Raw genomic sequence first — 24,371 nt, forward strand, 5'->3', positions numbered from 1 at the left:
TTCACCAAAATTGTGTAACATAATACATGTTCTTAGTTTTTTTAAGCCACTAAGTTTTGGGATAACTTGTTACACAGCAATAGATAACTAATACACATACTTAGTGCCAAGGCTGTGTAATAAGCAACCAATTCAGCTCACTAGCTAAGGAATGTGCTTACTTCCCAAGCGAAAAGTGGTCTTGACCAATGTCCTTTGGCCCCAAATGGTAATAGCACAAATAGTTCTCCCTGTCCTTTCATATTAAGCATCTCTGAAACGTCTGACTCATGACAGTCGTTGGTATGGGGCACTAATGAGTGGCACTTCTCAGAATTAGGGGTTTATGCAATTTCTTTGACTCTTATGACTCATTGTGAGTCTGGTTTCATGGTTTTTCCAGCTCAATATCGTTTTTTATTATTTCTGTTTTAAAATTGGCTTTCTCGGGGTTGACAGCCCAACATTTTTTTTTTTTCTTTTTTTTTTTTGAGATAGGGTCTCTATTGCCCAGGCTGCAGTGCAGTGGTACAATCGCGGCTCACTGCAGCCTCCACCTCCCAGGCTCAAGCGATCCTCCTACTCAGCCTCCCAAGTAGCTAAGACTACAGGTGTGCACAACCACATCTGGCTAATTTTGGTATTTTTTGTAGAGATGGGGTTTTGTCATGCTTCCCAGGCTGCTCTACAGCTCAACATTCTTGGCCATGGAATACTTTCTTTGTGCAAAGGACACAGTTGGTCCTTACCAGCATTCCTTCTCCCTTCTTTCTAAGAGAGAGCCCCAGGAAAAGATGATCTCTCTTATTCTTCTTGCTGTTGCTGTTCTTGGAATTGCTGCTGCCATCCCATTTCCAGAAGAATAGTAAAATGAGGTCCAATGTATCTGTCACCCACCTTCAACAATTACAACTTACCAATAATTCTTTCATCTATACTTCCACTCAAATCCATACCTCTCCCACCTCTGACAATTTTGAAGCAAATCCTAGTCATTATATTATTTCATACATAAATTTTAGTATGTATCTTTAAAAGATGAGGACTCTTAACACAATCACAATTCCTTCATCATACCTCAGACTCCCTTTCCCTCCCACACCAAATAATTCCTTTTCATTGCATAGCCACGACTATTGAGTTTGTACGTGGCTCACAGTCTGTCTGGGGACATAAATTCTCCTTGTGTCTAAGTGAGATCTGTGCCTGCTGGGAGAGATAATTACTCGTTAGCAGTCAATAATCTCCTGTGCTTGGATCGTAAGTGTCAGTACTATTTGAAAGGTTAACTGAGCCCAAATCCCTACTGTGAAATGCATAGTCAGATGGACTTGGATTGGTGTCTTGCCAGTTACTAACTATGACTATGGGCAAGTAGCTAAACTCCAGATCTCAGTTATCACAATTCTTTAAAAATATGACAGTACAGGGGACTCATGGACCTGGATATTGGGAATAAGAAGCAGAGGGAACAGACTCTTCCTGAGCCCCAGAAATTGCATTCTGCTCCCCAGAAAACAGGTTCCCCTTTCCATTGTCCACTCTGTAACTCTTCTTCACCCATTCAGGCACTGATTGGAAGAGTCAGGATTTCTTCGGCAGTGTTGTATGTTTCAAATCAACCCAAGATTGTAGGGTAGGAGCTCAATATTGATGACAAATATATTTTATGAGTGGTTTTTTTTTTTGGAGAATATTTTCTTAAAGGTTGTTCCAATAAATAATTTACTGGGCAATGAAAAATGGAGAAGGTGACTCTGATGACACTTTGGAGCATCTAAAGCATGAAGTTTAAGGAACCTAGGCAGCCCATGGCTATTTAAAAGCTTTCTGGAAGGGGTAACTCTTCCACATTTCTTTAAAAGGTTACAGCCCAGCAGTTGGCTTCTTGAATGGTACTCTTCTCCCAACTCCCTCCTGGATGCCACTCTGAAATCATTATCATCACGATTTCATTCTGCTTGGTGCATAGCACATAGCTCTTCTGAGCATTCTTTTTTTTTTATCTTTAAAATTGATATAGTCACATTGTTAGGATTTTGGGTGAGAAGTAAAAACAGATTTTTTTGAGACAGGGTCTCCCTCTGTTGCCCAGGCTGGAGTGCAGTGGTGTGATCTTGGCTCACTGCAGCCCCAACATCATGGGCCCAAGCGATCCTCCCACCTCAGCCTCCTGAGTAGCTGGGATTCCAGGCACATGCCACCACACCCAGCTGATATTTTTATTTTTATTTTGTAGAGACCGGGTCTTACTTTGTTGCTCAGGCTGGTTTCAGACTCCTGGCCTCAAGTGATCCTCCTATCTTGGTCTCCCACAGTGCTGGGATTATAAGTACGAGGCATCACACCTGGCTCTTGGGTGAGAATTTGAAGGTATTTGAGATTATTATGACCAGGAATTAATGCATCAATCAGTAGATTAATTGGTTCATTTATTAAATCAACAACTATTTAGTGAGTACCAATTAAGCGCCAGGTACTGTGTTAGGTTCTGAGGTTACTGTGGTAAATGATGCAATGTTTGGCCTTCTGGAGCTTAGAATCTGGAAGGGAAAGCAGTCCCCAAATGAGTAAAAAGCAAACAAATATAAAAACAAAAACAATAAGTGTTCTGAAGATAATAATAATCAGGAATGCTGATAGAGAATCTTGAAGGGAAGGAATTGTCTTAAATCTTGTGGTCAGGAAAGATTCCTCTGATGTGTGCGATTAGGCTGAGACCTGAAGAGTGAGTGCCCCAAGTCTCATCCCTGGGGGTTCCCAAAGAATTATTAATGGACCCTCTCATCAAGATAAAATGAAAATATCTTAATCTGGCATTCAAGTGTCTCCAAGATTAGGGTTGCCAGATAAAATAAATAATGCCCATTTAATTCTGAATTTCAGATAGGCAACAAAAAATTTTTAGTATGGCATTACATATTGCATGAGACAAATTTATAAAAAATTCATTGTTTGTCTGAAATTCAGATTTAACTGGGTGTCCTGTATTTTTATTTGCTAAATCTCTTAACCCTCTTCATGAGCTTCTCCAGCCAGCCTCTTTTGCCTACTGTCCATCATTTCTTCCACACATCTGAAGCTCTCTCCACAAGGAAGGGTCCAATTGCCTCGTCTTTGCTCATGCGGTTCCCTCTGCCTGGGTCACTATTCTCCTGCCGTATATTCTTGGTAAACTCTTCTTCCCCTTTAAACCTCTGTCCAGATGTTACTTTCTTAGGGAAACCTCTAGCAGAGCACATTACCCCCAGTTCAGGGTGCTCACCAAACCTGGTTCTTACAGGATTTTTGCCTTATAATTCTATGTTTTAGAACTGGTCTCTACAAAAACAGACAAGACTGAATGCCTAAAAAGGAAAGGTTATAAGGAATTATCTCATTCTTCCTGCCCTCTCCTTTGCCCCCCTCCCACTCAACCCCCCCCCCCTTTTTTTTTGGAGACAGGGTCTTACTTTGTCACCCAGGCTGGAGTGCAGTGGTGCAATCTTGGCTCACTGCAACCTCTGCCTCCTGGGCTCAAGTGATTCTCCAGCCTCGGCCTCCTGAGTAGCTGAGACTACAGGCACACACCACCACATCCAGCTAATTTTTTTCCCCTATTTTTTTGTAGAGACAGGGTCTCACTATGTTGCCCAGGTTAGTCTTGAACTCCTGGGCTCAAGGGATCCACCCGCCTTGGTCTCCCAAAACTCTGGGATTGCAGACGTGAGCCACCGTGTCCAGCTGTCAGCTTGCTCTTTATAATATTAATCTAAGACATTCAGCACTTTTCTGTGCCAGGTGCTGTGCCAAGTGCTTTGCATACAGCATTTCATGTCAACCCTCCATAACCTTATGAGGTAGATTTGGTTGAATCTCCACTTTGCAGGTGAAAATCAGGTATGTAGAGGTGAAGTTCCTTGCCACTGTTTCCACATCTGTAAAATAAGACTGATATCAACATTTTCTCTATGAGGTTTTCTCCCAAACTAGAATGTAGGTTTCCAGAAGGCAGGAGCTTTGTTTTATAAACTTCTGTATCCTCACAGCCCAGAATTGTGCCTAGCATTGAGTAGGCTCCCAGTAAATACTTGTTGAATGAATGAATGAATGAATGAATGAGTCATGTTACAGATAAGGAAAGTGTAATTTAGAGACAGAGAAAGTAAGTTACCCAAGGACCCATAGCTAGATGTGGTGGAATTTCCACTAGAATCAGAATCAGGGTGTGTTGGTAGATGTTTAACAACTGGCTCGGCTGGGTGCAGTGGCTCATGCCTGTAATCCCAGAACTTTGGGAGGCCAAGGCCGGCGGATTGCTTGAGCTCATAGTTTGAGACCACCCTGGGCAGCATGGTGAAACTCCATTTCTACAACAACAGCAATGACAACAACAACAAAATAAGCCAGGCACGGTGGCACACCCCGGTAGTCCCAGCTATTCGGGAGGCTGAGGTGGGCTTGAGTCTGAGATGCGGAGGTTGCAGTGAGCTGAGATCCCGCCACTGCACTCCAGCCTGGGTGATAAAGCCTGAGCTTGTCTCAAAAGTAAACAAAAAACAAAAAAACCCTACAAGTGGCTCTCTGGAAACACAACATTAACAACCCTGATTTGTAGCATTTGCTGATTTACATTGTATAAATACTCCTAGCATGGCTGATTTCAAGCTATCCACCTGGTGTCAATCAGCTTGCAAGTTTCCTGCAAATTTAACCATGGGCTTTTGTAAACCTGTCTATGCAAGTTGGCATTAACATACCATGAACTAGAACACAGGGGTCTCGGTCCGAAGGGTATACCCTCACCATTACTCTCTCCTGTCTTCCCGAACAAGGCATAGTCTATATTCTTTTTGTTTGTTTGTTTGTTTTTTTGAGACGTAGTCTTGCTCTGTCTCCAGGCTGGAGTGGCACCATCTCGGCTCACTGCAACCTCCACCTCCCTGGTTCAAGCTATTCCCCTGCCTCAGTCTCCCGGAGTAGCTGGAACTACAGGCGCGTGCCACCACACCCGGCTAATTTTTTGCATTTTAGTAGAGACAGGGCTTCACCATTGTTGGCCAGGATGATCTTGATCTCCTGACCTCGTGATCTGCCCACCTCAGCCTCCCAAAGTGCTGGGATTACAGGCGTGAGCCACCACGCCCAGCCCGGCACAGTCTATATTCTGATAGAATGTAAGTAGGAGGGGGAAGACACCCAAATAAACTCAATTCAATGCAGATTGCATAGGTGATCCTTTAAAAACATAAGCCCAATCACAAAACTACCTTGCTTAAAACTTTCCTTATGCTGTTAGCATAAAATCCAACCTCTCTCCCTCTCTCTCTCTTTTTTTTTTTTTTTGAGACAGAGTCTTGCTCTGTCACCAGGCTGGAGTGCAGTGGTGGAATCTCAGCTACTACAGCCTCTGCCTCCTGGGTTCAAGCGATTCTCCTGCTTCAGCCTCCCAAGTAGAGGCACGTGCCACCATGCCCAGCTAATTTTTGTAATTTTTAGTAGACACGAGGTTTCACCATGGTGGTCAGGCTGGTCTCAAACTCCTGACTTCAAGTGATCTGCCCACCTTGACCTCCTAAAATGCTGGGATTACAGGCATGAGCCACCACGCCCGTCCACACCTAGTCAAAATCCAATCTCTTTACCATGGCACACAAGGCCCATTATGAAACCTCGCCCTCTACCAGGTACTGTACGAGGCTCGGGGGATACAGTGGTGAACATGACATACACATGTCCTGCTTGCATGGAGCTTGCAGTCCAGTAAATGAGGCTGTCAAGAAACAAATAGTTAACCATTAAGCACAAAATGATAGACTGAGATATATATGTAGTGGAGAAGGTACTTGGAAAAAGAATAATGAGGACAGAGGTTGCTTACTTGGACTGAGGGTGAGTTGAAGAAGCCATTCTAAGAAAGTGACATTTGAGACCTGAAAGATGAGAGAGTTGGATGGGTGTGGGGCTGATGGCCAGGCAGAAGGGGAGAGGATTCATCATTTTGAGGAATAAGAATACTTTCTGTAAATTGGAGCCAGTGGAGATGGGATGGGGACCACAATTATAAATATGAAGGGCATATAAATATAATATATAAATATAAGTATAAATATAAAGGGCAGGGGCTTATGGAAGGAGGTTTAATTTCCTTTGACGATAGAGCCTTAAGTCCCAGGTGCACTCTGATCTTGTTTAACTTTCTCTTCCAGAAACCTTTTTATAACACCTGGGTAGCAATCATCTAGTGACCGTTTGACTTTGCATAGATGAACAGACACAAGCCTAGAGAGACATGTAATCACCAACAGTTTCTCAGCCAGTAATAGTTGTATAGCCTTGGGACAAGTCACTTTTTGAGCCAGCACCATCTGATAGAAATTAGTGGGAACCACAAATGAGAGCCATATGTGTAATTAAAAATTTTCTACCAACCACATTTAAGAAGTAAAGAGAAACGGTAAAATTCATTTTATAATATATGAATTTGACCCAATATATCCAAAATATCATTTCCACCTGTAATCAATATAAGTCTTAGAAATCTGGTGTGTATTTTATTTACACTTATGGCACATCTCACTTCGGAGTAGCCATATCTCAAGCGCTAGGTAGCCATATGTGGCTAATGCGTAAAGTGTTGGAAGGTGCAGTTGGCAGCGTCAGTTTCCTTTTCTGTGAAATGAGGATAAATGACTGGAAGCTCGCGAGAGCGCACACCAAGCACCTGGCACTCCGCCCTGGACACAGGGGGCGCGCCTTTAAGTTTGGTTTCTTCTGGTCCCTGCTCTCCCCTCCCATCCCTCCTCTTAAGTCTCCGCCCCCGCCCCCTCAGGCTCCAGGCGGAAGCAACCCTGTTCCAAATGCAGCGCGCTTTACGGCGGCGCGTCCTTTTACCGCGGTGTGGCCGCCTCGCTTGTCGCGCGCACTTTTGCCCTATTGGCTCTGCGGCCCCGCTCGCCGCACTTTACGGCAGTGTGGCTGGAGCAGCGGCTGACGGGCCCGCGGTCTGGGAGTGAGTGCAGGGAAGCGGAGTATTTGCTGGGCCGGGTACCATGGACGTGGGCGAACTTCTGAGCTACCAGGTATGAGGGACAGGGAGGGCCGAGGGACAGGGAGGGCCGAGCGACCGCGTTCTCACCTCGGCAGGGGTCGCAGGGGCCAGAGCCCCTTCATCTCACCTCCTCTCGCCTCACTCCCGGGCCCTCTAACTTCTCATGCCACCCGGGGTCTCAGCCCTTCGTTTTCCTTTCCTCTCCGAAGCCCTCCTGGGCCCCTTCGATTCATCCCTTCTCAAGACCTGAACCCTTCACCTCCTCTTCCTCACCCTGGGACCTGGTTCCCTGAAACTCCTCTGAAACCCCGGACTATCCTTTTTTCACAACCATGTCCTCTCAGCTCTCATGTTCCCCCAGTCATTGAGGTGATGGTGGTGGCGGCGGTGGGAGCGCCCTGATCGCTCTTGGATTTGATCTCCAGCTTCTCCACTGACTGGCTGTGTGGCTCTTGGACAAGTCATTCCCCCCCTCTTTGAACGAAGTTTTTGTATCTATATGGTGGAGACACTAATAACTGCCTTAGTAGGGTTGTTTGAGGACTGTACCGTAAACTGATGTATATGAAAGCTGGGTTTAAAGTGTGGAAAGCTGTGCTTGTGTTTACTGCGATTTGGAGGAGAAGTTGGGAATTCTAGCATGGAACGAGTTTCTAGGAATCTTGCTCAGGGTCCCCCTTGGCTAGGATACTTGTGGGGAAACTGTTTGGGACCTAGAGAGCAGAAAGGACTTGTCCAAAGTCACTCAGAAACAAGGAGCTGGAATTTGAGCTCAGGCGTACTGACTTCCACCCCAAAGTTTTTCCCCCGCTTTGATTCCATAGGAGGGTCATTGTGAGGGGCAGTAGAGCTGCATTGCCGAATGTGATAGCCACTAGCCACATAGGCTGTTGATTGCTTGAAATGTGACTAGTCTGAATTGAGAAGTACTGTAAGTGTAAAGTCACATTTGGCTTGGAGACTAGTATGGAAAAAGTAAAATTTTTATATTGATAACATGATCGTACTGATTATATCAATTACATTGGTTATTGGTCATATTGATTAAATGATCATATTTTGGATAATGGGTGAAATCAAATATACTTAATTTTAAAAATTTTATTTTGTTATTTAGGGACAGGATCTTGCTCTGTCGCCCAGGCTGGAGTGCCGTGGCATGATCATTGCTCACAGTAGCCCCAAACTCCTGGGTCTAAGTTATCCTCCCAAGTAGCTAGGACTGCAGGCGGGGCATCACTATGCTTGGCTGATTTTTAAATTTTTTGTAGAGACAGGGTCTTGCTATGTTGCCCAGGCTGGTCTCAAACTCCTGGCCTCAAGCAGTCTTCCCACTTGACCTCCCAAAGTGCTGGGATTACAGGTATGAGCCACCACACACCACACCCAGCCAATAAAATATGTTTAAAACCAATTTTAACTGCTCCTCTTGACATTTTAATGTGTTTACTAGAAAATTCAAAATCACATATATAGTTCAGCTTATATTTTTGTTGGACAGCTCTGCAATCAAGAATAGGTGATTAAGAACCGTGAGTCTGGACCCCTAGGTTGCTGGCAATCTCTGTTTTGCTACTAACTGGCTGCTGTAACCTTGAACAAAATACGTAACTTCTCTGTGCGTTGGTTTCCTCATCTGTAAATGGGGGACAATGACAGTAGCTGCCTCACAGGGCTGTTGTGAAGCTGTTGAGAAATGTAAAGTGTTTAGACAATGCTTGCCAAAGAGTAAACATTCAGTAAATATTAGCAGTTATTTTCATACCACTCCCTCAGCCAACATACAAGAAATTGACCCTGGACACTTAAGACATCATGGGAAAGAACAATTCAGCATGGGGAGCTATATAGCCAAGAGATTTTTCTTTTAAAGACAGTTTAATTGATAGTGAAAGACGAAGGGAAATAGGCAAGTTATTAAATGAGTGATTGTATGCCTTCTTGGAATTTCTAGAATGGCTAGCCCGTTAAAGCTAGAAAAGGTTCATTCATTTGCTCAACAAATATATATTGAACACCTACTGTGTTCAAGGCAGTCTATCCGCTGAGTATATAACACTGAATAAAAGACAAGATTCTTGCCTTTGTGGAGCATCTGGTGGGAAGTTACAAGATAATAAGTAAACAAGACATTTCAGATTGTGGTGAGTGCTAGGAAGGGAATATAGCAGAGGATGCTATACAATTGCACTGCTGGGTATAGTAGCCACTAGGCACATGTGATTCTTGAACACTTAAAGTGTGACTAGTTTCAAATTTAGATCTGCTACTTGTGTAAAATACACACTGGATTTCAACGATTTAGTATGAAAATAATGTACAATATCTTTTTTTTTTTGAGTTGGAGTTTTGCTCTTGTTGCCGAGGCTGCAGTGCAATGGCGTGATCTCGGCTCACCACAACCACTGCCTTCCAGGTTCAAACGATTCTCCTGCCTCAGCCTCCTGAGTAGCTGGGATTACAGGCATGCGCCACCATGCCTGGCTGATTTTGTATTTTTAGTAGAGACGGGGTTTCTCCATGTTGGTCAGGCTGGTGTTGACTCCCGACCTCGGGTGATCTGCCAGCCTCAGCCTCCCAAAGTGCTGGGATTACAGGTGTGAGCCATTGCCACTGGCCACATGAAAATAATGTACAGTATCTTAACTTTTATGCTGATTACATGTTGAATAAATAACACTTAGGATGTATTGGATTAAAGAGAATATATTATTAAAATTGGTGTTGCCTTTTTAAAAACTTTTAAAATGTGGCTACTAGAAAATGTAAAGTGGGCCAGGTGTGGTGCCTCATGCCTGTAATCCCAGCACTTTGGGAAGCCGAGGCGGGCGGGTCACCTGAGGTCGGGAGTTTGAGACCAGCCAGACCAACATGAAGAAACCGTGTCTCGCTGGCCAGGCGCGGTGGCTTACGCCTGTAATCCCAGCACTTTGGGAGGCCGAGGCAGGATCACGAGGTCAGGAGATTGAGACCATCCTGGCTAACATAGTGAAACCCCGTCTCTACTAAAAATACAAAAAAATTAGCCGGGCGTGGTGGCGGGCACCTGTAGTCCCAGCCACTGGGGACACTGAGGCAGGAGAATGGCGTGAACCTGGGAGGCGGAGCTTGCAGTGAGCCGAGATCGCACCACTGCACGCCAGCCTGGGAGACAGAGTAAGACTCTGTCTCTAAAAAAAAAAAAAAAAAGAAAGAAAAAAAGAAACCCTGTCTCTACTAAAAATATTAAAAATTAGCCGGGTGTGGTGGTGCATGCCTGTAATCCCAGCTACTTGGGAGGCTGAGGCGGGAGAATCGCTTGAACCTGGGAGGTGGGGATTGCAGTGAGCTGAGATCATCCCATTGCACTCCAGCCTGGGCAACAACACCGAAACTCTGTCTCAAAAAAAAAAAAAAAAAAGAAAAAGAAAATGTAAAGTTAGGTGTTTTGTTTGTGGCTTTTGTTGTATTTTTATTGGACAGCACTCTAGTAGAAAATAACCCTTGGGAGTTGGGGACAGGACCTTTTACTTTATGTAATGTGTTTGAGGAAGGACACAGAGGAAAGGATATTAAAGGACTGAAGGTTGAGAGGAAGCTAGTCATGTGAAGGGAGCAGAATGATGGGGGGCAGCGAGAACAGCAAATATGGACATAGGCTATTGGTAGAAGCTGGTGCAGTCTTGAAGGAGGATCGATGTAGCTGAAACATGGGAAGTGAGCAGGGGAATGGTAAGTGACAAAGTTGAAGATGTAGGCATGTGACAAGACTGTGTAGGCCTTCCTTGTGGGCCATGATAAAGACCTTGACTTTTGAGAGCTACGGTAGGTAGCTTCATTCAACCCACTTGTTCACAGATGAAAAGTGAACCTTAGTCTGATAAAGGGACTCACTTGAGGTTGTGGGCCAAGGTGGTGGCCAGAGTTGAAACTAGAATCCTGATCTCCTTATTATTATTTTTTAGTGTTTACACATCTTACCACATTTAATCTTAATGACAGTACTGAATATGTTAATATAGGAACCTTCATTTTAAAGGTGAGGGAATAGGTATAGAGAATAAAAAACATGTCCAAATTCACACAAGTGAAATGTACCTCAAGGATTCCAATCTAGGTAGCTTTGCTTCTTGATCATCAACACTTGTTTATTGTGTTATTCCAGAAGTATTTCACTTTGTCAATCTGACCCCTTTCGCTCTCACCAAGAGCAAATATGCCTAGCGCCTGCAGGTAGATTGGGCTTGCCACAGGCTAATTTTCCTGAACTACAAAACTTTACTTGCCTTCCTTATCCTGGATCTTGGCCTTTATGTTTACATTTTCTGAGGATTCAACCTAAGAGTTTTAAAATGCAAATATGTTGGTTGCACAATAAGGAACTACAGTAGTGGAACTCATTTAATTCAGGTTGACAATACTGAACTGAACTGGGTGACAGGGCTGAAACCTCCTAAGTCTGCTACTGGAGAGCACTTTCATCTCGCCAGCGTAGGGCAGGCATGCTCACGTCCAGCTGGCCAGCCAGGAGCGTCTCCTTCCCTATCGCAAGTTCCCCACTTTGGCTAATTGACCGGCCAGAGCCATTCGAGAGGTGAGAGGCCCACCTGTTAGGCACCAAAAACCAGCTCTGGGCCTTTGCTCAGCGAAATATCCTCAATTCAAGGCTAAGTTTCAGAACCCAAATTCAGAATTATGGTCTAAGGCTTGGAAAGCAGCACCGGTCCCAAAATCTACCTCAGGACCTTATTGAGGCCCTGGCTTCCTTATACCACCTGGCCTTGTCTCAGAATCCTGGTCTCCTTATTTCCAGCTCTGTACATTCCCCTTGTGTTCTGTTCATTCAGTTTCCTTTTTGTAAGATCCATGTCCCTCTTCCTGTTCCTAAAAGATGGTGAAGTCTGGAATCTAGTTCATAATCGGTTGCACCCATCCTCTTGCAGAAAGTCGTGAGTTTATGGATGCAAAAGTTCTTTGAGGCCAAGCGTGGTCATTCACCCCTGTAATCCCAGCACTTTGGGAGGCCGAGGCAGGCGTATCGCTTGAGTCCGGGAGTTCCAGACGAGCCTGGGCAACATGGTGAAAACCTGTCTCTACAAAAAGTATAAAAATTAGCTGGGCGTGGTGGTGTGTGTCTGTGGTCCCAGCTACTTAGGAGGCTGAGGAGGGAGGATTACTTGAGCCTGGGAAGCAGAAGTTTTGCTGAGCCAAGATCACGCCACTGTGCTCTAGCCTGGGTGACAGAGCGAGACCCTGTCTCAAAAATGAAAAACAAACAAGCAAACAAAAAAACTCCTTGAAAACAGTAACATTTTGTAGACATGAAAGATGCTTTACTAACCAGCATAATCTATCTAAATCCTCATAACAACCCTATGAGGAAGGTACTGTTGTTAATCCCTGTTGTACGGATAAGGAAACTGAGGTACAAAAAAAGCACCTACCTTAAGGCGTCTAGCCAGGTAGAGGAAGGCCAGGGTACCTGGGCAGTCTTACTTCATAGTTGGAGCTCCTAACTACTGTGCCGTACTGCCTGCCTACTGTATGCCAGATGCAGAACCAAAGTGTTTTCAGACAAGTTATCACATTTAATTCTCAACATGCCCTCTGAGGTCGGCAGCATGCCTGTATTATAGGAAAGGAAACTCAAGCTAGGGCGGTTAAGCTGCCTACTGAAGGCCAGACAGCCAGTAAGGAGCAGGGCCAGAACTGAAGCCAACTGAACACCCAGAGGTAGTTTTCCATTTTGTTTTCAGATTTGAAAACTTTTTAAAGTTGAGGTATAGTCCACATGTCAGAGAATGCGTTCATCTAATGAGCCTTTGGTTATAGTTATCATTTACAAAGTGGACTCAGCACGACCACTGAAATTTGCTTCTTGGGGACATAAAGGAACAAAATTATCTGATTTAAACATCCCCATCCCTAGAGTTTGATTCAGTCTCCTGTGGGACTTTAGATTCTCCATTTCTAACCAGATCCCAGGTGATGCTGACGCTGTACTTTGTGATCCCCTGGTCTGAAATGATCTACCTTCCTTGAACAGTTTTTCCCCAGCTGAGACATACTCCTCCCCTCTTGTGGGCATTGGTTTGCAGATTTTTGAGCTTAAGTTATACTTTTTCCCTGCCATTCAAGATATTGAGAGCAAATCACTTAATCTTCCTGGGCCTCAGTTTCCTCATATGCCTAATGAGGGGATTAAGTATGCAACTCTCTCTGAGGCCCCTTCTAGCTTTAAAATTCTGTGGTACTAATTATTTAGACTGGGGCTCCAGAGATTTCAAGGGATAAAAACGCTTCATGTGGTAGACTGAGTGGGGCTGAGAATCTGGGAGATTTGGGTTTTAATCCCACTTTTATCATTACTTATCTAGGTGACTCAGGACAAGTCACTTTCCTTTTCTGTACATCTTTTTTTTTTTTTTTTCCAGTCAATTGTAAAATGAGGAGACTGGGCGATATGACTTCTGGTTCTTTTCATTTCCAAAATTCAGAGACTAAGATGGATGCTGTATCTAAAATTCAGAGACTCAGCCAGGAAAAATATCATGCAGTGTCAAGACATGTTTATTAAAAGTATTTAGCATTTTTTGGGTGCTTACTACTTTTCATTTTTGAGGCAACTTGGTGGGGAGATTCCAATTTTCTGCTGAGATTGGTTCTTCTACAAGTAATGGAGATAGGCACTCAGCGCCTCAGTATATGCCGTATATCCTTGACATATGTTAACTATTCATTTGAGGAGATAGGAGAATTACAATATGGGCAGGAGGTGGTGGAAAAAGTCTTCAAGAGGAAACCAGTTATGTTCCCAATATGGAAATGTACTTTTTTGATGCCTTCAGGCTTAGACATCTCATCAAGAAGTGTGCCCAGCAGTACCTTGGCTGAGAAGTTTCTGCTGGCATAGACGCATGTATGAACTCCAGGGCACTCTCATTAAATCTAATTCCACAGATGTCTGGAAAAAGTTCTTACCTCTGAAGTTTTCCAATAAAGAATTCACATTTAGTGTGGCTTGTGACATGAGAGGTATTCTTTTTGAGGCAAATTGGGTTCAGGGACCCTTGGTTTTGGTGATATTGCAGACACCCACTCCTCTTGTCCTCTATCAGTAATATCTTAGCATATCGCTTGGATTGCAGGAGCTTACAGAAATATCTAAACTTGCTCCTTTCCCCCTCTTAGTCTTTTCTTTTGAAATAAAATTGTGAACGGTAATAAAGGGATAGAAATAGTATTAAAGAAAATACTTGAGAAGCGGGAAAACTATTACCCTAATTCAATCAATATTTTTCTGTTCCCAGAGTCCTTACGTATTTTGTGAGGCTGGAACCATTGCATATATACTATTTTGTGTTCTATGTTTTTAATTTAACATTGCCAGGAATATTTTCTGCGTTTCTACATAGCCTTCATGCTATTTTTAATATTTGCATACTTTTTGCTTGAGTGATAGACCATTTTCCCTAAATTGCTCTTCTATAATTGGATATTTAGGTGGTTTTCTGGTTTTTGTTCTTGGAGAGAGCATTGTAGTGAAGTGCTTTGTTCATGTAGCGTTTTTTTCCTTCCCATCTGTCATTAGTAATTACCATGTGCCATCTCCTGTACCAAGTATTGCATGCACTAAAATTATTATGACATGGACCATGGACATTAAAGAAGAATTCATAATGTAAGGAGCAAGACAGACATTTAAAAAACTAACTGTATGAATAAAAGTATTATGGGAGCACAATGGAAGGAAGGATTGGGTATGGAAAGGGGATGTATTGATGGGGATGGATTTGGTTTGGTCATTGAAGAAAAGGGAGATGACACTGGAATCCTAGCCTTGATGAATGAGTAGGGATTCTGTGGGTGGTAAAGGACACTGGGGACAGTGATTCTTGACTGGGGTTATTAAGAGCAAAAGCAGGGGAGTGATATGTTCAGAGCATTGGGTAAATGCAGCAATGGGTAAAAAGCAGGGAGTGGCCGGAGACGATGGGGGTCATCTCAGCTGCAGATGTGTGGCGCAATACGTCGTACTCACGTGAAATGAATCATTGGTTGTTTTACAGTGCTAACAGTATACTGTTTGTGTGTGTTCCAATTTTATTATAGTCTTTTTAAAAAAATAGAATCAGGGTCTCTCTATGTTGTCCAGGCTGGTCTTAAGCTATCCTCCTGCCTCAGTCTCCCAAAGTGCTGGGATTACAAGTGTGAGCCACTGTGGCTGGCCCCAGTTTTATTACAATCTTGATAGAACTAGTTGTCATAATTTATTTTTTCCACTAATCTAGTAGGTATATGAAAGACTAGTTCAAGGTTGCTTTAATAAACATTATTTTTTTTTCTTATGTGAGTTTATCATTTGTATTATTGTGTGTCTCATAAGGTAGTAGTTGTAATTTCGTAATTGAGTTTTTCTGTTTTATGGGTTTTTTGGTGGTTGTTGTTGTGTGTATAAGAAACATTACTGAAAATCTGAAAACTGCTGCTCAGATACATCCTTCATTCTGTGAAGGCCTCCTCCCAGTAGCCCCTAAGAATGTGATTCTAATCATGAAGTCATATTATATAGGCTCTTCTTGCATGTCAGTTTAGTACATTTTGAAGTTACTTTTTGTTGGAAGTATGACTATAACAGATAAGGATACAGAACTATTCTCATTGATAACATTTCAGACTGTTTTTCTCTTTCATCTCATGAGGGATTTTTTTCCTTAAGGTCACTTCCTCCCTTTGCATTCTTCTCATCATCTCTTTTTTCTGGCCCATTCTTCTCACACTTACAAAACACATTCTATTTATATGTCTTTTTACACACATTCTTTACTAAACTGTAGACTAGTATATGTCATCTGTGAAGGCATGCCTTTGTATATGCCCTGGTAGTTTCCCCTTCTGGAAAGCTCTTGCTCTACTATCTTGTTAGCTTGTTGGCTTACATCTCTGTGCTTTCATGTCAGACTTCAAGAAAATTGGGTTCACATCTGATACTTCAGTTGCTTACTCATTTTCCTCTTCCTTATTATCATATCTTGCCACTCTTGCTACAAAACCTACATTCTTTGCTTTTTAACTTTTTATTTTGAATTTTAAACTTAGAAAAAATTATTAAAATAGTGGAGTTTCCATATATTCCTCATCCAGCTTCCCCTAAAGTTAACATCTTATGTAACCATTATGTAAAGATCAAAACTAGGGAATTAACATTTGTGTAATACTAGTAACTAAACTGCACACTTAATTCAGATGTCATCAGAGATGTCTGGTCATTTTTTTGCTCCAGGTTTCTATCCAGGATCCCACATAATGTTTGTCATATTTCCTTAGTCTTCCCTTGTCTTTGATGTTGAAGAGTACTGGACAGCTATTTTGTAGAATGTTCAGAACCTACATTCTTGAAGTTGTCAGTGCTGTCTTTTGCCAAAGATTTTCTTGGGTCTCCTTATTCTGGAATCTTCACTAGAATTTGACTCTGTAACCCTCTTCTTCATCATTTTAGAAGAACTCATTGATTCTTCTCCTTTCAGCATCTTTTTGCAGACAGCTCTTAGTTCACCATCCCTGATTAACGTTTCATGTGTGTACTGAACATTCTGGCCAAATGTTCAGATATCATATAATTCTCTGCTTCCTCCCCTGCCTATCCCCATGGCCAACTTTGCATTTTAGTCAGGGGTGTTGACATTCAGCAGACTTGAAAGGAGCCTTGGAGCTGTTTCTCAAAGATGAAAGGGCTCAAAGATGAAAGACAAGCTTCTTTACTTTTTTTTTTCCCCCGAGACAGAGTTTCGCTCTTGTTGCCCAGTGCAGTGGCACGATCTTGGCTTGCTGCAACCGCTGTCTCCTGGGTTCAAGCGATTCTCCTACCTCAGCCTCCCAAGTAGCTGGGATTACAGGCATATGCCACCATACCTGGCTAATATTGTATTTTTAGTAGAGACAGGGTTTCTCCATGTTGGTCAGGTTGGTCTCGAACTCCTGACCTCAGGCGATCCACCCGCCTCGGCCTCCCAAAGTGCTGGGAATACATGTATGAGCCACCACGCCCGGCCGTGGTTCTTTTCTTCATGGGTTGTACAGTCTCATGAGCACAGAGCCTGCCTCTCTCTCAAAGTAAAGAAGGTGTTAGGATATGAAAATGATTAACTCACAGTTTTTGCTCTCTTGGAGCCTGCAGTCTAATGGGGGTATATCCCAGATTTGAAATCCAAGTACAGAGTGTCAGTGCTGTCGGTGCTGTTATGGAGCCATGAACAAGATGTGGTAGCACAAAGGCACAAGCAGCGCTGCCGCTGGGAAGCTGGGAAAGGCTTTATGGAGGGAACGCTGCATCTTCAGGAGTCTTCTCTCCATCCCTTCCTTTCTGTTCCAACCACCGCCACCTTAGTGTAGACTCTTAAGACTTTGTTGACAGGGTGTAGGGGTTCACACCTGTAATCCCATCACTTTGGGAGACTGACGTGGGAGGATCTCTTGAGCTCAGGAGTTTGAGACCAGCCTGGGCAACACAGTGAGACCTCGTCTCAAAAAAAAAAAAAAAAAAAAAAAATTAGCTGGGCTTGGAGGTGCGCACTTATAATCTCAGCTCCTGGGGATGCTGAAGTGGGAGGATTGCTTGAGACCAGGAGATTGATGTTGCAATGAGCAGTGATCACACCACTGCATTCCAGCCTGGGTGACAGAGCTAGATTCTGTCTTAAGAAAGAAAAAAAAGAAGACTTTGTCAAATAAGTAGCCTCCTGGGTGGTCTCACTTTTACCATTGTGAATCTCATATTGGCAAGGCGAGATCCAACAGAGGCCAACAGAGGACACTGTTCTTCAGTCATAGACTTCAGTCCTACCTAGTTCAGCTTCCTTGGAGACAGGTCTTCTTACTAAGCTGCCTCGCTAATTTTGAAGGTGAATTTGATGAAGACAGCTATGCATTTCTGCAATCTCTCAGTAGTTGTCGTTGTTTAAATTGAGGGATTGAATTTATAAAGTTTAACCCAGTAGAGAAGTTTTCCTATATAAAAACGACTTCACTGGAGAATGTGGATGGTTCACAATAGCTTGTCAGCACTGTTGGAGAAAATACTTCAAAGCCTGTTAGGCATCCCTTAATGTTTAGCGTAGTGCATGAACATGAGCTCTGGGTCAGACGGCCTGCATTGGAATCCCAGCTCTGTTACTTGCTAGCTGTGTGACCTTGGGTCCGTTAATTAACCTTTTTAAGCCTCAGGTCTTCATCTTTAAAATAGAGATTGAGGCCGGGCGCGGTGGCTCAAGCCTGTAATCCCAGCACTTTGGGAGGCCGAGACGGGCGGATCACGAGGTCAGGAGATCGAGACCATCCTGGCTAACACGGTGAAACCCCGTCTCTACTAAAAATACAAAAAACTAGCCGGGCGCAGTGGCGGGCGCCTGTAGTCCCAACTACTCGGGAGGCTGAGACAGGAGAATGGCGTGAACCCGGGAGGCGGAGCTTGCAGTGAGCTGAGATCCGGCCACTGCACTCCAGCCTGGGCAGCAGAGCGAGACTCTGTCTCAAAAAAAAAATAAATAAATAAAATAGAGATTGTATAATAGTGTCTATCTCAGCCCAACCATCTTTAAAAAAAATTCTGCTTTCCCATCTTTCTTAAAAAAAGGATTAAATGAGACAATTTGGATAGTGTTAAGTAGTACAGTGCCTGACACATAGTGAGTGCCCAGTAAGTGTTAGCCATTAATTTTCATTATTTATCTCATTACTAAGAACACACATGCTACAGCAACATGGCGAAAAAATTTTTTAAAAATTTAATTCTATAAAGCTGCCTCAGTATTCCCAAGGTCATTGGTCCCTTGGAGATTAAGGTTCAGGATCCTATACAAAGAAGTGAGAACAGTTTGTTGCCCACACGTGCCACAGTATAGAAATGTTCACAGTAGGTTAAAATACAACCTTATTCCACCACAGTTAGCAGCCATTGATATCAAGAATTATGTCATCACCACAGTAATTATTTTCCCCTGGTCTCTTTAAATATTACTAAGATATCTCAGTTTTCCTATTTTCTAGCTCCAAGAATCTCATTTACAAATTGCTCCTTCCTTTGTCTTTTTTTCCCCTTAGCGTCCTAAAGGAAGTAGTTGACTTTGGTCTAAGTCTTGTGTAGCTGTAGAGAAATTGGAATTACGAGAAGATGTAGTAGGAATTCTGATACTGCTTTTACATTCTCCAAGGTCAGCCATTTAGCTCTTTAGTATTTCAGCTGAATATTGGCATCCCTTGGAGATATTGAGGGTTTGGTTCCAGACCACTCCAGTAAAGCAAGTCATATGAATTTTTTGGTTTCCCAGTGCATAGTAAAGTTCTATTTACACTATACTGAAGCCTAATAAGTGTGGAATAGTATTATGTCTAAACAATGTGCATACTTTAATTAAAAATGCTTTGTTGTTAAAAACTGCTAACCAACACCTGAGCCTTCAGCAAGTTGTCATCTTTTTGCTGGTGGATGGAGGGTCTTGCCTGCTTTTGCTGGCTGCTGACTGATTAGGGTGGTGTTTGCTGAAGGCTGGGGTAGCTGTGGCAATTTCTTAAGACAACAGTGAAGTCTGCTCCATCTGTTGACTCTTCCTTTCTTGAAAGAGTTCTCTGTAGCAAGCTGTGCTGTTTCATAGCATTTTACCCACAGTAGAACTTTTTTCAGAATTAGGGTCAGTTCTCTTAAACTGTGCTGCTGCTTTATCATCTAAGTTCATGTAATATTCTAAATCCTTTGTTGTCATTTCAACAATGTCCACAGCATCTTCACTAGGAGTAGAGTTTATCTCTAGAAGCCACTTTCTTTGCTCATCCTTAAGAAACAACTCCTTATCCATTCAAGTCTGATCATGAGATTGCAGCAATTCAGTCACATCTTCAGGCTGTGCTTTGAATTCTAGTTATCTTGCTGTTTCCACCACATCTGCAGTTACTTCTTCCACTGAAATCTTGAACTCCTCAAAGACATCCAGGAGGATTGGAATCAACTTCTTCTAAACTCCTGTTGATGTTAATATATTGTCCTCCTCCCATGAATCATGAATGTTCTTGATGGCATCTAGAATGATGAATCTTTTCCAGAAAGTTTTCAATTTATTTTGCCCAGATCCATCAGAAGAATCACTATCCATGGCAGCTATGAACTTATGAATGCATTTCTTAAATATTTAATAGTAAGACTTGAAAGTTGAAACTGCTCTTTGATCCATGGGCTGTGGAATGGATGCTGTGTTTGCAGGCATATAATAACATTCATCTCCTTGTACGTCTCCATCAGAGCTCTTGGGTGACCAGATGCATTGGCAGTGAGCAGCAATATTTTTGAAGAATTTTTTTTTTTTTTTTTTTTTTTCTGAGCAGTAGGTCTTAACAATGGGCTTAAAATTTTCAGTAAACAATGCTATAAACAGATATGCTGGCATCCAGGCTTTGTTGTTCCATTTCTAGAACGCAGGCAGGGTAGATTTAGCATAATTCCCAAGGGTCCTAGGATTTCAAAATGGAAAATGAGCATTGGCTTCAATTTAAAAGTCACCAGCTGCATTAGTCCCTAACAAGAGCATCAGCCTGTCCTTAAGCTTCGAGACCAGGCATTGACTTCTCCTCTGTAGCTGTGAAAATCCTAGATGGCCTCTTCTTCCAACAGAAGGCTGTTTTGTCTACATTGAAAATCTGTTGTTTAGTGTAGCCACCTTCATCAATGATCTTAGCTAATTCTTCTGATTAACTTGCTGCAGCTTCTACATTAGCACTTCTGGGTTCACCTTGCACTTTCATGTTATGGAAGTGGCTTCTTTCCTTAAGCCTTATGAATAAGACTCTGCTAGCTTCAAACTTCGTGTGCAGCCTCCTCACCTCTCTTAGCCTTCATAGAATTGAGGAGAGTTAGGGCCTTGCTCTGGATTAGGCTTGGCTCAAGAGAATGTTGTGACTGGTTTGATCTTCTATCTGGAGCACTAAGACTTTCTCCATATAAGCAGTAAGGCTCTTTAGCTCTTTTACTATTCATATGTTTACTGGAGTAGCACTTTTAATATCCTTCAACAGCTTTTCCTTTGCATTCACACTTTTCTATCTGGTATAAGAGGCCTCGCTTTCGGCCCATTGCCACTTCCAACATCCTTTCCTCACTAAAGCTTAATCATGTATAGCTTTTGATTTAAAGTGAGAGATGTGAGACTCTTTCACTTGAACACTTGGGGACTTTGTAGGGTTATTAATTAATTTCAGTATTGTTATGTCTCAGAGAATAGGGAGACCTGAGGAAAGAGAAAGGGGAAAGGCTGGTTGACGCAGTCAGAACGCACACATTTATTGATTAAGTTCGCTGTCTCACATGGGCGTGGTTTGTGGTGCCCGAAAAGAAAGTAGTAATATCAAAGATCACCCATCACAGATTATCATAAAAGATATGATAATAATGAAAGAGTTTGAAACACTGCAATAATCATCGAAGTGTGACACAGACATGAAGTGAACACATGATTTTGGAAAAAAGGCAGCAATAGACTTTCTTTTTCTTTTTTCTGGGGACAGAGTCTTGCTTTATTGCCCAGGCTGGAGTGCAGCAGTGGGATCATGGCTCACTGCAGCCTTGACCTCCTGGGCTCGAGCAATCCCAGAGTAGCTGGGACTACAGGTGTGTGCCACCACGCCCAGCTAATTTTTTTGTGGTTTTTGTAGAGATGGGGTTTTGGCATGTTGCCCAGTCTGATCTCAAACTCTTGGACTCAAGTGATCTGCCTGCCTCAGCCTCCCAAAGTGTTGGGATTACGGGTGTGAGCCACTGTACCCGGCTGATAGACTTTCTTGATGCTGGGTTTCTACAACTCTTCAGTTTGTAAAAAACACAGTATCTGCAAAGGGGAAAAAAAAATGAGGTATGCTTGTAGTTCAGAACTAGTTTCTTTTCCATAGAATGCCAGCAGTGACTGATCTGAAAAATGCTTTAGCCTAAACTTTAGAACTCCAGCTCCATTGTGGGTTGGTAAATGGAAATTAGCTTTTCTTCATCCTGGGATTCAGTGAAGGATCTAGTGAGACTACTGCAGTGCCTTTCTATCTTTTAACTCATTTTGGATCATCAGCTGCTTGTAAGCAGATTATGTGCACTGGCTCTTTGGACTTCCTTTCAGCTAGCTACCCAGCAATATCTAGAGTCGCTGAACTAAGGAGGAGTTGAAACTGGCCGGGCGCAGTGGCTCACACCTGTAATCCCAGCACTTTGGGAGGCCGAGGTGGGCGGATTATGAGGTCAAGAGATTGAGACCTGGCCAACATGGTGAAGCCCCGTCTCTACTGAAAATACAAAAATTAGCTGGGTGTGGTGGTGTGCACCTGTAGTCCCAGCTACTCAGGAGGCTGAGGCAGGAGAATTGCTTGAACCCAGGAGGTGGAGGTTGCAGTGAGCCGAGATCGCGCTACTGCACTCCAGCCTGGCAACAGAGCAAGACTCTGTCCAAAAAAAAAAAAAAAAAGGGAGTTGAAACCAAGTAGAGTATCATGATGCATCTCTCTGAATATATCTGACTTTATTCCAAAAGCAGGCATGATTGATTATTGAACAGTTTTGTTGGCATTATTATTTTTATTGCAGATTCTGGCTTCATGTTTGGCATTATTCATGTGCTCATTCTGTTAATACATAAAATTGAGGATTGATGACATTTCTTTATTTGAATCCCTTATTTCCAGTTAAAAGCATCTCAGTTTAAAATTTCTTTTGGGATCCTTGATAGAGTTAAACATTAGCAGCACATCAGTCCTCTGCTGGTACATAATGTTGGAATGCGATTTTCTTTTCAGCTTTGCATAAAAAGAAACAAATTGTAGCTATAGTTTGTCATGTTATCTTTTAGCAGACGCTCTCAACATCAATACTTCCATAATAGGATTAATGATGAGGGAAACTTTTGAGCATCTTAGGGTTACACAGTTATTCACAGAGAAGCTAAAACATGGAATAGGGGCTCTGGCCTGGAGTACCTCTGTTGGGCAAGGGAAGGTAAAGATGCGAAAGGATTAACAGAATGGTGAAACTCAGCAATAAACAAGGACATGAAAAAGACATTATGATTGATTGAGGGTGGTAGCTGAAAGAAACCCATGATGAGGTTCCTTTTTTAAGAAAGGTGGCACAGGTTGTATTGAATTGTACTAACTTCTTGTTTCTCTGGTGTCTTTGGAAAGTGTGGTGCCCTTCAGAAACAGACTTTCCAGGTAACTGAAGCTTTTAATTGGTGAGATGATCTATTCCAGCTGCTTCTTTGTACACATGGGTAAACCAAAGAGCCCAGAGAGGGAATAACTTTAGGACCCCAATGATTTGGTGACAAAATGGGGTTCAGGACAGTGCTGTGTCCATGATGATGCTTTTCTCTTTTCCATGTGCAGAACATGCATTTTTCATCATTTAGTATGAAGATCCTTCTAAAACATAAACATTCTTGCCTTTCTCAGTAGGACACACTGTGATCTCAGGAGCCTCACTATGTACATGTTAGTTGTGCCTGGATTCTCTCATGACCTTTTGAAATGTGGAAAGCTTTTACTCCTGCACTGTGGAATGGTAGGGATTTTGAGTTCTTGTGCCTACTTTGTGTAGTTTGCATTCTTTTCCTTGGTGTCAGCTGTCACTCCTTAGTGTTATTGTTTGTTTGATAAGTTATCTAACCTCTGAGGCCTTTTTTGCCTTTTCTTTTAATGGTGTTTTGAAAAGTTGAAGTTGTTGGATGAATGAAGCATTAGTATTCTTGGTCATTTTTGGATGAACTGCAAAACATTTTAGAGCTCTGTTGCTAGATTCCAAAGTCTGCGAGATACTAGAAATCATTTTAGCCTGAGTAGTCTTTATTTTCCGGGTAGCTTTTCCTTTAGCATCTCTTTGCACCTCCCCACCTCTGCCCCCCGCCATCCTGGGGTCTAGAGAACGTCTGAGCAATTGCTGTTGTCCACTAATCATGAGTCTTTCAAGAGAAACTAGCACTCACAAATAGGGGCTTTAACCTGGCCTTCTGTGGGGTGATCCTTTCTTTCATGATTACTTATCTTTCTGGAGGGTAGCCATTTACCTGTTTGATTGCCTAAACCCTGTATCTTTTAGTCAGCCTTATATCCAAATACACACACCCACAGGCCTGTGAAATCTAATTGTATCAGTCACCTGAGATGCTGTATGCTTGTTCTTCACCAGTTTATGCCTCTGCTCACTTCTTGTCTTGTGTCTGACTCTTGGCTCTCTGTCATATCCTACCTCTCCTTTCCCCTCCCCTCCAACACATACCAGTTTTTTTGGGCTTGGTATGTACATGTGCTCTCCGGCTCCCAACCCAGAGTCTATTAGTAAGGGCTCTGCATGGTTGGGACGGCA

The 24,371-nt window shown here is 42.8% G+C and overlaps 1 protein-coding gene across 1 annotated transcript in view; it reads left to right on the plus strand.

The window, feature by feature from the left end:
• Nucleotides 1-6,847: 6,847 nt before the first annotated feature.
• Nucleotides 6,848-24,371, plus strand: part of CTNNBL1 (catenin beta like 1) — a 177,551-nt gene continuing 160,027 nt past the window's right edge. Inside the window, exon 1 of the mRNA XM_003904763.3 lies at nucleotides 6,848-7,040. Coding sequence (XP_003904812.1) covers nucleotides 7,011-7,040 — 30 coding nt within the window. The 5' untranslated portion in view covers nucleotides 6,848-7,010. The remainder of the gene's footprint in view (nucleotides 7,041-24,371) is intronic.

The sequence above is a fragment of the Papio anubis genome, chromosome 16, assembly GCF_008728515.1.
Source record: "Papio anubis isolate 15944 chromosome 16, Panubis1.0, whole genome shotgun sequence".
Lineage (NCBI taxonomy): Eukaryota > Metazoa > Chordata > Mammalia > Primates > Cercopithecidae > Papio > Papio anubis.